The sequence below is a fragment of the Bombus huntii genome, unplaced genomic scaffold, assembly GCF_024542735.1.
Source record: "Bombus huntii isolate Logan2020A unplaced genomic scaffold, iyBomHunt1.1 ctg00000151.1, whole genome shotgun sequence".
Lineage (NCBI taxonomy): Eukaryota > Metazoa > Arthropoda > Insecta > Hymenoptera > Apidae > Bombus > Bombus huntii.
The window spans coordinates 43,667-60,203 of NW_026099394.1; the positions used below are offsets into that span (position 1 = coordinate 43,667).

Below are 16,537 nucleotides of genomic sequence, written 5' to 3' on the forward strand. Positions count from 1 at the left end.
TCAATATCTGTTCAGTGCTGCTGCGCAGGTTTCTTTGTGTTACGTCAATTCGTTTGTGACCGTTGCGCGAGTAATGGCGCTTTGCAATGGTGATTTGCAGGAAAACAGTGCAGGATGCTGTGATTCGTTTCTTGTGGTCGGAGGTTATGTTTGATGCCTATATTTATCAAAGATTTAATGCACATTATGGAGAAAGTGTTTTGTCACGAAGTGTGTTTGAATGGGCACAAAAGTTCAAAGAAGATCGCACAAGTGTTATGAAAAAACAGCTGGACGCCCGTCCACATCCACGATGACAACATTGAACGTGCTCATGAACTTATGCTCTATGGAATAGACGAGTGACACTGGATAATGTGGCAAATCATTTGCAAATCAGCCACGGCTCTGCTTATGCAATAGTGCACGACAGATTTGGGTTTTAAAAAGTTTGTGCGAGATGGATGCCGAAAAAGCTGATGAAAAGGTGAAGACGACGATGCATTCGTGGTTCGCAGCTCAGCCCAAAACATTTTTTAATGAGAAAATACGAAGGTCCTTCGGCAAATGGACAAAGTGTATACAGAAATCGAGTGATTATGTCAAAAAATGATGTATGTCTTTTTTGACAATTGCTTAAAATAAATTTTACACCGACAGAGCGGGTAACTTTTTACTCACCCTCGTAAGACACTTAAATTTCCAATCTATTATGATGAATAAAAGAGCTTATACTATTAAATCTAATTGTATTTTGTTGCATGAGAGTACACGTGTATGTGATGTACATTACCTTTATATCCCCTTGAACGCTTCAATATTGCGCATATATACCATATTTTGTACAGCTTCTATAAAATTTCGTATGTTTGTTTAGGCTGTTAATCTAGAGGCTGGAGTACAAAGAAGTGGCACAATGATGTGGGCTGATGACATTTATAATTATCAAGGAATCACCCCTACATTCGCTCAGGTATATATCGTTGACTATAACGTATTTAACATATATGATTGTTAGAATATTAATAATTAATTTTTAATTCTATCAGAATTTTAATGAAACTGTCCCTTGGGAAGGAAGAACTGATACCTTGATATCACGGTTTGTACATCCTATATACACGACAAATTTTAGAACATTATATAACGAAGAACCAGATCGTCGTGGCCATGTGATGTGAATAAAAGGACTTGCATCTGATGATATTTTTATAATGTTAGATAACATAACTAAGCATCTTCACAGTAAGATAGGATGACATGGTTTACATGAACTTAATGTTGTTCACTTGAGTGATGATATTATAAGGAAAAGTGTAATATCACAGGTAGGATGATTCATAATTTAGAACTACTAACTCATGTATGTATTAAAAATTAAAGAAATATATTAAATTTTATAGGATATTTATGTTTAGTAACCAGTAATTCAGAGATTGGTATTCATGGTTACTATAACGAGGCTGTAGAAACGCACCCTTTCTTCTTTGCAAATGGTCCTGTATTTATGTCTAAGCCGAAACTGGAACCTCTGAATAATTTAGATTTATTCTTGTTATTTTCTAAAATACTTATCTACAGTATACCATAAGGAATGATACCGTATCGCACCTAATCAAGTGCCTTAAGAAACATCAACAGGATATCACAGTAATCCCTTATCGACAGATATGTAAGTAAAAGTTATGTGTCATTGTTATACACAGTTATGTGTTAGTGTTATACACAGTTATTTATCATTTTCTATTAATTCAGTTGTAGCCACTACAATATCTATGACACTGGTAGTAATTATAAGAACAATAACGATGTTCTATAAGAGGAAATGATGATTAGGAACAAAAACTTACAGGTAAGTCAAAGTATATGTTATTTGCCGTTTGAAAAGAAAGTTACTAACTTGGAATTTTTTGATAAATAATAATTGTGCAAAATATATTGGATTTCAAATTTGTCAAAAATTGAAATTTAAGAAGCATTGTAATAATATAACATTAATTTTTTGATTTTTCAGGAGATATCATGCGGTGGATGGATAATATGTAAAAAATATTAAGCAGTATATGAATTTTCATATTGCGTAGAGATAACAAAATGAATTTTAAAAAATGTCGACATGGTAATAAGAAATAGCATCATGACAAAGAATATATAAAGACAGTTTCATTTTTTATAAATAAAAATTTGTTGTTCCAGATTTTGAAATATAGTGAAACGTTTAATTAGTATCTTAATATCTTTAAATAATTATTATTTTAGAATCAATTGTAATTGTATCATACGTACTTTTGAATTCGTGCAAGAACATATGTAATTTTGAAGTAGTTATTATTAGGAAATTGTTAGACGCGAACAGTATGCAAAAAGTTAGTATGCAGTGTAATAATTATCAATCAAAACACAAGAATTAAATTCTTGAGGAAAAAATTTCCGGAATTTCTTATTTACACGATTATAAAGAAATCCATAATAAAAAGGAGCTGCTTTCTAATACTTCTCTTCCTTGTAATGCCTATGTTAATAATAACGAGGTTCGACTTTTTGTTTTTAGAGGGATACTGGAAAATTTGAAAGTACAGTACCATTGGGAAGAAAATCACGATATTGAAAACGATATTTGCAAGTAAATTTCCAAAAAATCTGTTTTCAAATTTTCGCTTTCTATTTCACATTAAAAGAAAGGGAGGGCTGCCTTCTTTTTCTGCAAGACAAAACAAACATTCTGAATCTCGTATCAATGAATGATGTCAATAAGTTATTTTTCTTTTCAGATTGAACAATATTCCAGATTTATTCATAATTTCATACTACGCGAAGAATAGACTTTCATAGGTATATAAAGGAAATATTAAGTATAGGAAAACTCTTTTTCATTGTAGGTGACATATGCTTCACGGTTGAACGTATTTTTGAACACATATAAATGAAAAAGTACTCTTATGGAGAAAAAGAATTGATACCTTCGATTGACATTAGATAATGTATATAAACTTATGAACAATCACTATCGGTTTGTATTTTAGGTGCACACGCAGATTTGTTGGAGTTCTTATAAAATGTACTTCCTGTACGAACGTTTTATTCTTCCAAATTTTACGATACTATGTCTCATATAATAACTATATGGATTAAACGTAATATAAATGATCCGAAAATAGACTCGAACGACATTAATTGTCTTTTTATTTATACCAATATGGAAAATACAAGTAAAGCTGGAGCAATAGTATGCAAGAATGGACTATTTATTATTTTAAACCAAATCATAGCATATTCAGAATGCACAGTATTATCATGAAATGTAAATGAATCAGTTGTAAACGAACGATTTTACTGTAAAATCATTGCCTCCTTTTTTTCATCTGAAATATAGCAGCAATGAGTACATTCTTTTAATATATAATAAAACGAGATATCTTTATAAAGTTACATATGTCATCACTGGTAACTGTTATCTCGTATGACACCAAATATACCGTTAGTATGGAATAATATTTTTATGAAGATATACTTTAATGATAGATTTTATGAATGAAACGTTATATAAGAAAAATTATCTCTTGTTATTCTATGAAGTGTAGTAGCTAATGAAGATTAATTTTACGAAGTATTAGAGCAAAAGAGAATTAAAAAATTAAAAAGATCTAAATAAGATTGTTCGTGTGGCTTAATTATCTCAATTCTGGTACACCACTTGTTACATTCTAACTAATTAGCGCTAAACAATAACTTGCAAATATTAAAGATATTAACACCTTAATATTAACACCTAAAGGTTTTCAGGAAATTTTATAATATTTGATTATTGTATATCTAGTCATTGATTGATAAAATTTCTTGTATAAGCATAGATCGAGGTTGACGTCATACGCAGATTGCATATCATTGACAGGTATCGTTTTAATTTATTTTATGGCTAGAATCGTTTGAATATTATACGAATAATTATTTCCATTCGAACGATTAATAAATCACGTACCTATAAAAGATATATTATGAAAAAGACGTGACGAAACAAAAAAATATTGGAAATTCCGTTGTCATTAGATCAATTATTTTTGCAATGATTTTTATTTCCATGTAATTACATATGAAATGGGTAATTCATTAACATCTCCTCGAATCGAATATAATTCGTTACACTTCACAACGATTCAAATAATGGACGGGAAATATATAATAAGTTTCCTGTTCTTGCGTTAAAATAGTACTGTACAAATCAGATGATACAGGAAATACCCAAAAAACCCAATTACATCCATATTGCATGACAGCACACTTGCAATGGATTTTTGTGATTTCAATGTCACAGACAATGACACAACTAATCAGAACACGTTCGAGGCTATAGACATTGAAATTACCGCGTGTTTAATACGTTTAAAGCATAAATCTAAATTTCACGCGATTATTTCTTTGTACATTGTGAAACTCTTAAATTATCTTAATCGAATAAATAATCTTAATGTAATAAAACATCTTGAAATAGACCTAGATATCTGAAACAGAAACTCGAAGGATAAGAAATCCTAAAAGGTACTAATCCTAAAATAACAAACTCCTAAATAATAAACAAGTGATAAAACCTGTTATAAATAATAAACCTTACCTGGAATAATCAAATCCTAACTAATCGAAAATAAAATAAGGCAAGCAATTCTTAATCTTTCAAGTAATTTTTCCGAAAACACAGAAAGATAGAGAAATTAAAAAGACGCAGCACAAATTGCAGCACAATGAAAGTTTCAGAGCGATGAATACGATCGTATTAAACTAAATAATTTTCAAAAGTGAAATTACACTGAAACGTATATCGATGATATTTGTCATTTCTACGATCTGTTTCGCTTGATCGTGCTTCTTTTCTGATGTAAATTCAATTTATAATACGAACTAAGTTTCCTTTATTATTATTAGTCCTGCGTCTTTTTAATTCGTCACTTCTTTTATTTCAGAACAATGACGGGCTCCAAGATGCTGTTCGGATGTTTGGCGTTAATTGCTTTTCTGCATCCATTAGTTCACGTTTGTACTTCGAGTAGTACAGCTCAAGGTTTGTACTTCGAGTTGTCTTTTTCCATGCACTTCCAATTCCAATACGATCTGGTCACGTGGCCTTCGTACAATTTCGAAATTTTACCTGTTTGGTAATCGTCAATGAAAAAAGAAGTTATGCGTGACCTCAACACATTGAAACAATTTTTATGATTTTTTATTTGCCGGTTGGTCAGCAAGTTAATGGAAAAATTTCACTTAACTATTCGCGTTAATTTCTTCGGTTTAACTTTTGGGAAATGCTTCGTTAGCTTCGGGAATATTCCAACGATTCGTTTTACGTACAAAATAAGCATGATAAATATTACATCACGGTAATGTAATATCGGAATATATTAAAGGTGTAATTTTGTTCGATTAATTATAATTTATTAATAATGGATTGAAAATACAGATATTAGTTAGACAGAGAAACGATGTTTGATTAACAGGAAAACTAAATGCAACGCTCGTATTTACAACAAATAACTTGACAACTATTTGGTAACTCTCTCTCTCTCTCTCTCTCTCTCTCTCTCTCTCTCTCACTAGCAACTCTAACACTCGACAACACTCGCAACTCAATTCTAACGACTCTATGCTTCGACGTCTCGATCAACTCTGATTCTCGCAACACGCACACTTTTCGATTCGCCTTGAATAGCGAAACCGTCCTTCTTCTAACGTTGTCTATTGTTTCCCTCATACCTATGTAAGAACTACCAACTACGTGCCTTTAGTCACGTAGGCACTCTTAAATGTAAACGAACCACAGAAACACGACGTACACGGTTTTTCTATTTTCAGCCGATCTCCAATCAAAGCTATTCTACGATATTACAATCGGCCTTTCCTGACAATCACATCTGCCCTCAGATGTGCTCATCAGCGCCGCTCGCACTTACATCACTATCGACAGCATTCCACCATTTCATGTGATCGGCTGCCGTGGAAGTTGTACGTGGCCCTTCGTGCTCCCCCTCTCGCTGCACTATGTATCGGTCATTTCGCAGGACTTTTATCACCTTTGACTCTCTCGAAACGTCTTAATAACGAATTATGGTGAAATCGAACCATGCGCGTATAGCAAAAAGCAATCGTTTCTAGCCGTTCACTTTGAACACCGCGAAGGTTAATTTGGCAACTACATATATATCCATGTATTGTGTTTCTAACGATTGCCAAATGCTATTTTCATGCATATAGTGATGCCATCCTTTTGTTACGAAGGATTAGCATCAGAGAAATTTTCGGCTTATTACGCATATTGGAAATGTAACGTAAGATTCATCTTTTTTTTTCAGCAAATATGCAGAGATACGCACAGGTGCGTTTGAGTATTAGAGCACCTACTGGTTACATTTATTGGAACGCTCTAGCGGATTTTACGCTGTAAAACATACGACGTGAATGAAAGTTCGGATTCATAATAAAATAAGCAGAAGATACAATCGGAAAAAGGATCTCAGCAAGACGATAGTATTAGGACAGCGTTAGGAAACGGTAGGCCAAGAAAAGCCGGTCGAAAGATGATTCGTAGAACTAAAGGAAAGTGTTGAGATATTGATCCGTTTCATAGCGCCGATGCGAGCGAAAAGCGAACTAAAAATTGCGCGTTTAAGCACTAAAATGTCTATATACTATCACGAAACTACGAAATATTACTAATCTTCTATTTACAACGAAGCTCGTAAGTCTCGTGACCAATTTACACGAAAAAAGATCGAGTTAGAGACACGATAACGCGTTAATGAAACTTCTAATCTCTAAATCTCTAGAGAGAAATCCTTAAAAGCTGTAGATCCTTAATAAACAATTTACCGATTACGACGATAAGTCCCCTGATGCTCGTAACCAATTTTACACAGAAAACGGATCACCAAAGTTGCAAGACTTTTGAGTTGGAGGGAATGACGCGTTAACGAGAGCGTCGCGACGTATAATGTTTACAAAGTTTGCGTGGAAATTAACACGATCAGGAATAAGCTGGATCGTTGTCACCGTTTACGATCGTGTTTCCGAGATGAAAGAAACAGCTACTATTATGCAATCGATCGTTTCGAACTAGTAAACGGTGTAGCGAAATAAAACTCGGTGTAAGTCTTAACATACGTTCACTAGCAGGAACGTGTTTTATTGAAACTTTTACGACTCGCTACCGGCTGCTCCAGCCGTTGCATTATTTGAATAACATCGAAGGTTGTTGACCTAGCAACCGAACGAAGGTGCGATCCAATTGGATGTGGATGTAATTACACCTTGAAATACCTTTCGTCATCGAGCATTTCCAATTCCCCGCCGAGTGTCCTCCATTTTTGCGCTTAGTCTTTACGCTCGATATCGTCGCGATTTGCAAGCACTCGCTAGCAACAGAATGTGCGATCGTCGTCGCGCGTCGCCGTTTCGACAGAATTAACGTCGTTGGAATCTCACAACGATTGAGAAACCGCATATTTACTTCGCGCGAAAACCACGATGAACGAGTTATGTCTCGTTCGGGCTAATTTCTTTGAAGTAGTCAATGTGTCGATTTTTAATTTATGCTTCAAATATGTAATATCGGAAAATAAGGATAGAAATTTTTTTCCGATTGCTTCCAATTTATTAATATTAAATTGAATATACAAATATAAATTGAACAGAGAACGATATTTATTTAACGGAAACTAAATGCAATACTCGTATCTATATCAAATAACTTTACAGTTATTTGATCACTCTCGTCACAACGAATCTAACACACACACACTCTCTCTCTAACAACTCTATCAATTCTCACGACTATTCTTCGACGACTCGAAACCTCTAACGACTCTACTCTTCGACGACTCAATTAGCTCTGATCTTCGCCAATACACTCCTGCTCGGTCGTGCTCGCTCTTGCTCTCGTCCTCTCACACACACACACACACACACACACACACACACACACACACACACACACTTTTCGGCTCACATACTCTGGCCTCTCGATTGCCACTCCTTGAAATGTGGAACCGTACTTCTGTTTTGACGCTGCTTATCTTTTCTCGCGTCACTGTTACTAGGCGCTCTTGGATGTAAACAAATCACGAAAGACGACGTACACGGTGTTTTCTAATTTCAGCCGATCTCCAATCAAAGCTATTCTACGATATTACAAATATTAAGAATCGAAGATCCAGTGTGGAGAATTTGAAGGGTTGACTCTGAGATTTGAGAGTAATTTCAGAGAATAGAAGCTTAATTCCTGCGATTACTTCCTTCACATACTTCCCCTTTTCGGATCTTGACACTACGCAAGTCTCTTTCGGTCGTGCCGTACACCTCGCTGCAATATGTCCAAATCCGCTGCACTCGAACACCTAACACTTTCTCCCCTCTCCGGACACTTAACACTTAGATGATCCTCACTACCGCAAATGAAGCATCTTCTTTTCTTCATTGCATCTACAGATTGACTGGGCTTCCCGTTCTTCTGGGTTTTAGCCGGCTTCACAATCGACTTTGCTCTGCGACTCTTCTGCTCTTCGTACATCACTAACCTCTTCCTCAACTCTTTGATTGACGTAGCGCCGTACAATATAGCCTTATTGTTCTCGTCGTCTATTATTCCATCCACTATGTATTCCACCTTTGCTTCCTCCTCTATGTCCACATGGCTGGCTATTTCGAGCATGCGGTACATGTAAGCCAAACATGCTTCATCACTCTCCTTTTTTGTTTCTTCAAGTTTCTGATGTACTTGCCTACTGTTGACTTTCCTCGAAAATTCTTTCACTAGCCCCCTCTTCAACTCATGCCAAGTCCTGGAATGACACTCGAAGCTCGCAAATATGTTCGCTGATCCCTTCAGCAGCTTCCTGGCGTAGACTGCCTTCTGCCCATCCGACCACATGCACGTATCAGCGACTTCCTCGAACGACTCGAACCATCGTTCGACATTTTCACCTTTGTCGCCACTAAACGACTCTAATGCATCTTCGACGTCTCTAAAACTCAGTGTCGAACCAACACATGCCCTTCGACAATATTCATCACGGTCCTGATACACCCTTCGCGTATCTCTCTTGTATCCTCTTGCGTTTTTCTTGTCATCTTCATCCTCACTTTCGTCGTCGCTTTCTTCTTCCGACGATATGTAGTTACCATCCATGGCCGCTTGTAGCCGTGCGCGTAATTCTACTTTTCTTCCCGTCGTTTTTAAACCCAAACCAGCGAGGCGCTCCTTCAACTCCTTCGTATTCATTTTCTCAACATCTTCATCTTCGTTACAATCACGCTCAGCTCTCTGTACGTTTCCTAAATCTCGTTGACCGGTTAGCTCTTCACCGCCCGTCGATCCCTTAGGATACGATTGTCCAGCCCTACACGCCCGATTCAGCCTTGCAATCAGCACTGACCTCGCACCCGATATAGGGAGGTTCATTCGCGCGAGCTTACTCCTCAGCTCCTCCAGCGTCGAACCCTCTTCACCCGACAATCGTTCGTCCCCAACGTTTGCCATTTTTCACACTACACAAACTTAAACAGTCAACGATATCGTCTTTTACCGCACCGCGTACCGGTAAATTCACAACTAGCTCGAATAGCTCTGTTAAACCGTTTCGTTTTCTGTCTTGTCCAATCCCGGACGAGCCCCCAAAAATATGTAATATCGTGATATAATGTATTTACAAGGAGTGGACAATAGAGATGTTAATCAGACAGAAAAAGACGATTGTTGTTCAACCTGAACTATTCACGCCAAACGTACAGAAAACAGCGCAACTAAATAACTAGATAGCGACTCGACTTTTACCAAAACGCAATCAACACTCTCTCGGCAACGCCACTCGCAAACTCTGTCTCCGCTCAACTCGCACTCGGCTCCTCGACTCACACTCTGTTTCTCGACTCACACTCTGGCCGTTGTCGCATTCTATTGCCTTTTTCCTAGGCCCACCGCACACGTGTTCTGCAGACGCTCGTAGCCAGGGTCACGTAGGTCTTTTCCACGAAACTATGCACTAGAAAAGACCGATGACACATTGATGGGCCCGACGGCGCCTCGGCTCTCGCGACATTGTTCATAGTTCGCCCGATATTTCTTAGGCCTTTCGTCCACGATACTACATATATGTAGTGTTGTACTGGTCATCTTTTTTCCACACGTTTTTAGCTTTTTAGCTGTTTGTGTATGGGCGCCTAATCAGCCAATCAGAAATAGCCGGTATTCTATGAATCCTTCTCTTCAATGCTCGAAGAGCTGGATATTTATCCAAAGCTGATGCCCCAAACATATACTCGAAATTTTCAAGGTCCGCTGCAAACACGAAGTACGCCCATGTCGTCTGAAAAAAGGTTTGTATACATTTATTTTGTACCTCCTCTATTAAACAATTTTTTAATTTACCTTGAAAAATGTGAAAAATCGAACTCTTAACTAAAGATCACAAGCTTTTTAGGAAGAATTTGGATTTTTATTTATTGTCAGAATTTAATCTTCATTCTCTTTGCTTTCTTCAATATTGCCTCAACAAGTTCCTGTGGTTCACGATACTTGAAATATATACAATGTTACCAGCGTGGAAATTGTCTTGGAAACTTGGAAAATCTTTCAAGAGGAACAACATTGCTAACTGAGATTCGAGAAAGGAAAGGTAAGTAAATCCTTGCTTCTACTTAGAGCTTTTTTATTTACTTCTGACGAGTAAAGTACTGTTATTAAAATTTGATTAAAAGTACCAAGAATTTCGAGATATAAACAACCATTTGTGGAAAGGTCAGGAGAAGCAGAATTATCGAATAAACGTTATATAACTCTTAGTGATCTCCATATCAAGAATAACAACAAGATATAAACAGTCTTCTAGAAATTGAGTAAATATTACATAATTACATCTTGAGCAATATTTTGCATCTTAGCTTTTGCTTAATCATTATGATAATCTTAAATATCTGTAAATTCTTCACAGACTCTTTGCATCTTCTATACAGGTATCTCATGATCATGTGATAACACACAGGAAGAAAAATAGAGGAAAAAACAGCGTAAAAAAAAGTTGCGTAGGAGTATCGTCGCACTACATCATTCGACAATTGATGCACGTCATGGCGATCGTCACGGTTTAAAGCAGGCCATCAAAAACACGTTTGTTATCGTACGGAAAAATCTGCGACGTTCCAGCTGTTCAGGTGCATCGAATTGTGAATCATCGGCGGTACGAAGCAAGGCGAGGGGCGTAAATAGAGAAAGAAGAGAAGAGAAGGATTCGCATAAATGATAAAATATAATCGTTCGTTCCTCGTCGATGGCGGATGGATGGCTTTAATCGTGGATGATATCGATACGATTATATTTTATACATTTGAAACAAATATAAAAGACGAGCAAAAACCAGAGATACGATCGTTATGATATTATTCAATCGGTAGCCTATTTACCTCGTTTTTTGTTCACCTTCTCTGTCTAGTAATAATTTTCCGATTCGACTGGCGTGACGTTACGTTGGCGGTGTAAAAACACGATTTTAAACACCTGCGGATAGTTGCATGAGTTTCGAGCGATTCCATTCCCTTCGATTTATATTTATGCGATCAACGCGCGGATCGTTAACGCATTATGCAGACAGCAGATGTTACGTAATCACACATATCGTAATTGGAAATTAGTAACGTTATCGCGTACCAGGATCTTCCTGTCTTTGATCATAGAGTAACACTTCGTTGTCCTCGCTCCTTCCGCGGATAACCAGCGTTTATCATATAGAGACAGGGATTTGCAAAGAATAAAAGTTGTAGAACGTTGAAAGGCGTTGAGAGAAACGTGATGTTATCCCCTTATTCGTTAACGCAACGCAGTTAAAAAAAATCCCGTAGGAAGATTACGATAATAGATAACCTGAGTCGAGTGTTTGTCGGGGGATCTAAAAGATTCTTTCGAGTTGAGCGTCTGAGATTGCAGAGAAGAAAATTTTGAAGCCATCGAATTCGTGATGTCGATAGAAATCTTCAGTTGGAATCGTTGTATCATAACGTAGTCTGCTTATTGTCGATAAGACTTTACTAAACTAAAAGTGACTACTAAAAGTTTCTATCCTCTAAATTCTACCTACGATTCTATAATCTAAAAACTGACTTTTGCAAACAAACTGTAACATTCGCTTAACGGAAAGACATACGTATCTTGTTTGTACTCGTCTTTTCACAATGAATTCTTGAACGTCTGTCTCTGTGGTGAGACAAATGCAAAGTCATCTCATCAGTTACTCACCTTGTTTCAAATTGCTACGATTGCTAGCGGTTTGGATACTTGCGATTGTTTCGTTATGGCTATATTAGGCTCTAGGTTGCAAGGTTAGGGTGTTGTCTTGAAGTTCCAGAGGGGCCCCGGCGTCCTTTCGTCTCCGACTCGGCCATCCTGACACTTACACGTCCTCGTGTGTGGCCTGCTGGCTTAGTCTACCCGTCGGGGCTTCCACCACGCAGGCATCGACCCGGCGCTCGTCCTCGGGGCAATGTTTTTCATCTCGCCGCGATGGACAGCGAGACGCGATGTGTCCCGGCATGTGGCAGTGAAAGCACAACGCTTTTGGTGGTGCAGCCGGTCGGCTTTCCTCCGGGCGTCGGGGGTCCTTCTTCGGTTCCCACTTCGCCCTCTTGCGGCATTCGAATGTCGGATGTCCGTAAATACCGCAGTGGCCACACCTGGTCCAGGGGGCGGGTGACCTGCCTCGTTTGTTTCCAGAGCTCGCTAATGACCTCCACGGCGGGGGCGTTGGCCACTCCGTGTATAGGAAGGGCTTCATTTCTCTTTGGAATTGTTTCACCGACGTGATGTCACTCGTGAGCGCTAGTCGTTTAAAACGTTCATCGCGCGAGCCCAGCAGATGGAGGGCGGTGGCGGCGAGTACCTCTTCCCTGGTTGAATTTCGCCACTTCGACCCCAGGAGAGTGATGATACGATTTCCGTACGCTCCTGGTGTTTCGCCGTCCCGCGGTAGTTCCTCGGCTACCTTGATTAGCGACGCGGCTGCTACTTCTTGGCCACCGAAGTGCGCGGCGAATTGTTCCTTAAAATCTGGCCAGGTGAGCTCGTCGCCGTTCATTATCTGCGTAAGCCAATACGCTGCCGGACCCTCTAGGGCACGGTTTAGGGCAGAATACAGTGCGCTGTTTTTCAGGGGGTGGTCGCTCATGAGCAGGCCGAGCTCGAGTCACATTCCGAGTCCGAGCTCGAGGCGCCCTCCCGGGCAGGACTCGCGGGAGATTGCGATTCCGTGTTGGAGTTCTCCATCGTCCGGTCGCGGGTGGGGTACCTTTATTGTCGATAGTGACACTAGTGACGAGGGCCTCAGGCTTGATAACGCATCCGCGGCCAACGGGAGGACTATCATATAAAAAGCAACAGGATACACGAAATAATATAATTCTGACTAGGACAACATAAACGCAAGAAGTGTTGATATTGAAAAAAATATTTAATTTTGTATATAAATATTTTCATATTTAAAAGAGTTTCCGGAAGCAGGAAGATTTACAAACAAATAATATCATAAACCGAATGTTTCATGATCCTTTTCTAATTAGAGTGTGTGACAGCATGCGAGAACGTTTCTTAAAAATATGACTTATTGCAATTACTTAATCGCAATTATAAACGATTAAGACCTTCTCACAACGAGGCAATCTATCCAAAGTATAAAACTCGTTATACTTGATGAGAAAACAAATCTCTACTTAGGTTTCATTTCGTTTCATCGCGTTCATAAAAAGTGAATTTGTATGAACACATCGTGCAATTTAGTAATTAGGACCGTTGATCTCGCTGCAACATAGATGGATAGAAAAAAGCCATTTAAAATGATACAACGTCGGGAAGACAATTATGAAAATTATAAATGGAACACAAGATAAAATTGTTTAAGATTAATTCTTCTTTTTTTTTTTTTTTTAATCGCGAGTGTTTGCAAACGAAGTTTCAATCTGTTTACAATGATAGCAATGAGAGGAGGATGTCTATGAAAGTTATAAATGCGATATTGAATAACATTTCTGCGAGTGGGTTTGTTTTTCGTTACAAATGTTTTTTAAACGAATCTGCAATCTGTTGGAAACTACGGAACAGTAACGGGACGACTGATAGGGAAATAAAAAAGATCGCGTTTTATTTGAACAGACAAATCTTTGAAATCTATTCGAAAGTCTATTTGAAATGGTACGAGCTCGAAAAGAACGGTGAATACTATAGAAGAAGGATTAATTAAAATTCTTATTAATCTGTACGCTTTGTATATTAAATACCTTGATCGATGCCAAGATAACAAATTATTATACAAAACAGTGAAGTATCCACGTCTGACATTAATATTGAGTATTACCATTACTGTAATTTAATTTTTAACCGATCCTGAAAATTCCTTAGAACGTAAAAAGTATAAAATGTTACTGTGCATTTCAAGATTAAATGCACTGTAATTTAGAAACAGTTATGAAGCGGAAACAAATAATTTATTCAGAATAAGAATTCTACGTAATCATGTTAAAAAAAAAAACGTACTTATAACGCGTTTAAACTCCAAATATGTAAAGACAATAAGGGAAATAAATTAAACGAAGAATCGTATTTTTTGTAAATTCACACAAGATTTTATCCAAAAAAAAATTGGCTTGTACCAATATTTTTATTTGTCGTTACAAGTTACGAGGGTATTAAAAAATTGGCCACGAATGGACCAGAGATAAGAATTTATCAGACTTGCTCGTGTCATTGAAACAATAGCATTCTTTGGCTTTTATGTAAATTCCAATAAATTATGATAATGTTCGTGGAGACATTATTGCTACCTATTTTATCTGTCGTGATCCAAATTGATTTGTGGCTACGTATGTATATATATATATATATATATATATATATATATATATATATATATATATATTTGTATTTTCTTTTGTTCTTTCTTTTTAATTCATGTGATCTGAGAATTACATTTCTGAGAGTTCGGTGAAATTCGATGCTTTATTTTTATCAGTAGAATCTTCCTTGTCATTGTCAGAGCGCAGACGTTTACGCGTTTACGGAAAGTTTAAGGATACAAAAATACAGAAAAATGTAGAAAACATGCAAGAATATGTAAAATATCGAAAGTACAGTACTTCTAATAATACTTAGTAGCATGCTTACAAACAAATTTCTTTTGTATTTCTTGAAATTGCGTAAAGATTCGCGGTAATTATCGGATTTTTGTCCTCTTTTATCTGCTTTTTTTATTCGCAACTTATATGAGATATGAATTAATATTCAACGACGTGCGCCCTGTGCCACGAAATGAATTATCTCGCGTTAAGACTGCGGCAATTCTTACGTTTGATATTTCATTTAACGAACAGCCGCGCGTTCCTGAGTTTAAAAACCGCCACTCTGAACTTACGCTGAAAATAATATCAGGAAAAGCGAACGAGAGATGATTAGAAAGAAAATGCGAGGAGCAGTGAGGGGGATATTACTAGACTGCGCTTTTTTGTGCAAGTATAGCAGGATGTTTGGGAGTGTAAAATTTTAACGAATGCGTATAATATGAAAAAATATATGAAATATCCAAGGTATAGTTTTATTAAACTTACTTTTTATAATGCTTCGTAGGTAAAACAATTTTCTATCCAGATTCCACTTTCTCAATTATATTTTCAAAAATGCTCGATAAGGAGTATGTTACGACCGTTCGCGGAGGGACGCGGTCGCGAGGAAAACGCGTCAGCGAGAGGCGTAAATTCTCGCTACGATTCGGTGAATCGACGCCGCGAAGTAGTCGTTCCCCTGTTTCGGTTAGGATAACAGAGGTGGTTGATATGAATATGACACAGTAGTAAGTTATATTTCACCGTTTATTCCACAACTTATAACGAGGATAGTTACGCTGATGCGTATGTACGAGATGAGCGAGTGACTGATCTGCGGGTGTGTATACCCGGTGGAAGGATGTTGACCGTTCGAAGGATGTAAAATCAGTATTGTCTTGGGAGACGATGCTGTGTCGGAGGAAAGCTAAGGATGGGTGTGTCTAGCGCACGGGACCATCGGATTTGATGATGCCGATGTTAGTTAAGAGAGTGAGGGAAATAGGCTTCGTTGTTAATTGGTTAAACGAAGGGTCTTAGCCGCCCTCGAGAGAAAGTGGTTAGTGGGAGGAAGGTTGCAGCGTACGTGAGAAAAACTAACCTTCCCTAGTTAAGCCGTGGTAGACAATAGTCTTTGGAAATTCTTCGGAAACAGACGTTTGTTTGATTTGAAGGACCTTTTCTAGGAAATCTATGAGATTTATGGAAAGCACTTGAAACCATGGAAGATACGCTGCGAGTATCCGAAGACATCTGGTTGCCATATTTCCCGCGGTGTGTGGCCTCGGCTAGGTAGAGTGTTACGCGACGTAACAGAGTACAATTTTCTACCCAGGTTGTACCTTTCTAATTATATCTTCCAAAATTCTTGATAGGTGAAACAATATTCCACCGACGATTTACTTTTTTAATTGTATCCCCCAAAATATGGACCTGCTTAACG

General features: G+C 37.6%; 1 protein-coding gene and 2 long non-coding RNA genes across 7 annotated transcripts; 2 read left to right on the plus strand and 1 right to left on the minus strand.

Annotated features, from left to right (window-relative positions):
* The first annotated feature begins 514 nt into the window (after nt 1-514).
* LOC126877361 (uncharacterized) lies at nt 515-3,633 on the plus strand. 4 transcript variants are annotated; one of them, XR_007694949.1, is made up of 7 exons: nt 515-644; nt 857-952; nt 1,029-1,307; nt 1,383-1,651; nt 1,735-1,831; nt 1,994-2,602; nt 2,751-3,633. It is a non-coding gene; the product is annotated as an uncharacterized LOC126877361 (long non-coding RNA). The 4 variants fall into 4 exon arrangements; XR_007694950.1 differs by having other exon boundaries at nt 1,994-2,510; XR_007694952.1 differs by having other exon boundaries at nt 557-593.
* Nucleotides 3,634-10,809: 7,176 nt separating this feature from the next.
* On the plus strand, nt 10,810-11,376 carry LOC126877363 (uncharacterized). Of its 2 annotated transcripts, none has more exons than XR_007694955.1 (2): nt 10,810-10,854; nt 10,950-11,376. It is a non-coding gene; the product is annotated as an uncharacterized LOC126877363 (long non-coding RNA). The 2 variants fall into 2 exon arrangements; XR_007694954.1 differs by having other exon boundaries at nt 10,972-11,376.
* A 320-nt stretch (nt 11,377-11,696) lies between these two features.
* LOC126877358 (uncharacterized) lies at nt 11,697-16,275 on the minus strand. Its single transcript, XM_050640155.1, has 2 exons — nt 15,601-16,275; nt 11,697-13,363 (listed from the first exon to the last, which is right to left on the minus strand). The coding sequence occupies exon 2, from the start codon at nt 13,170-13,172 to the stop codon at nt 12,402-12,404; it is 771 nt and encodes a 256-aa protein (XP_050496112.1). The 5' UTR covers nt 13,173-13,363; nt 15,601-16,275; the 3' UTR covers nt 11,697-12,401.
* Nucleotides 16,276-16,537: the final 262 nt, after the last annotated feature.

Excerpts from the sequence above, each read along its gene's own strand:
- LOC126877358 (XM_050640155.1), bottom strand. The coding sequence starts at position 13,172 with ATGAGCGACCACCCCCTGAAAAACAGCGCACTGTATTCTGCCCTAAAC.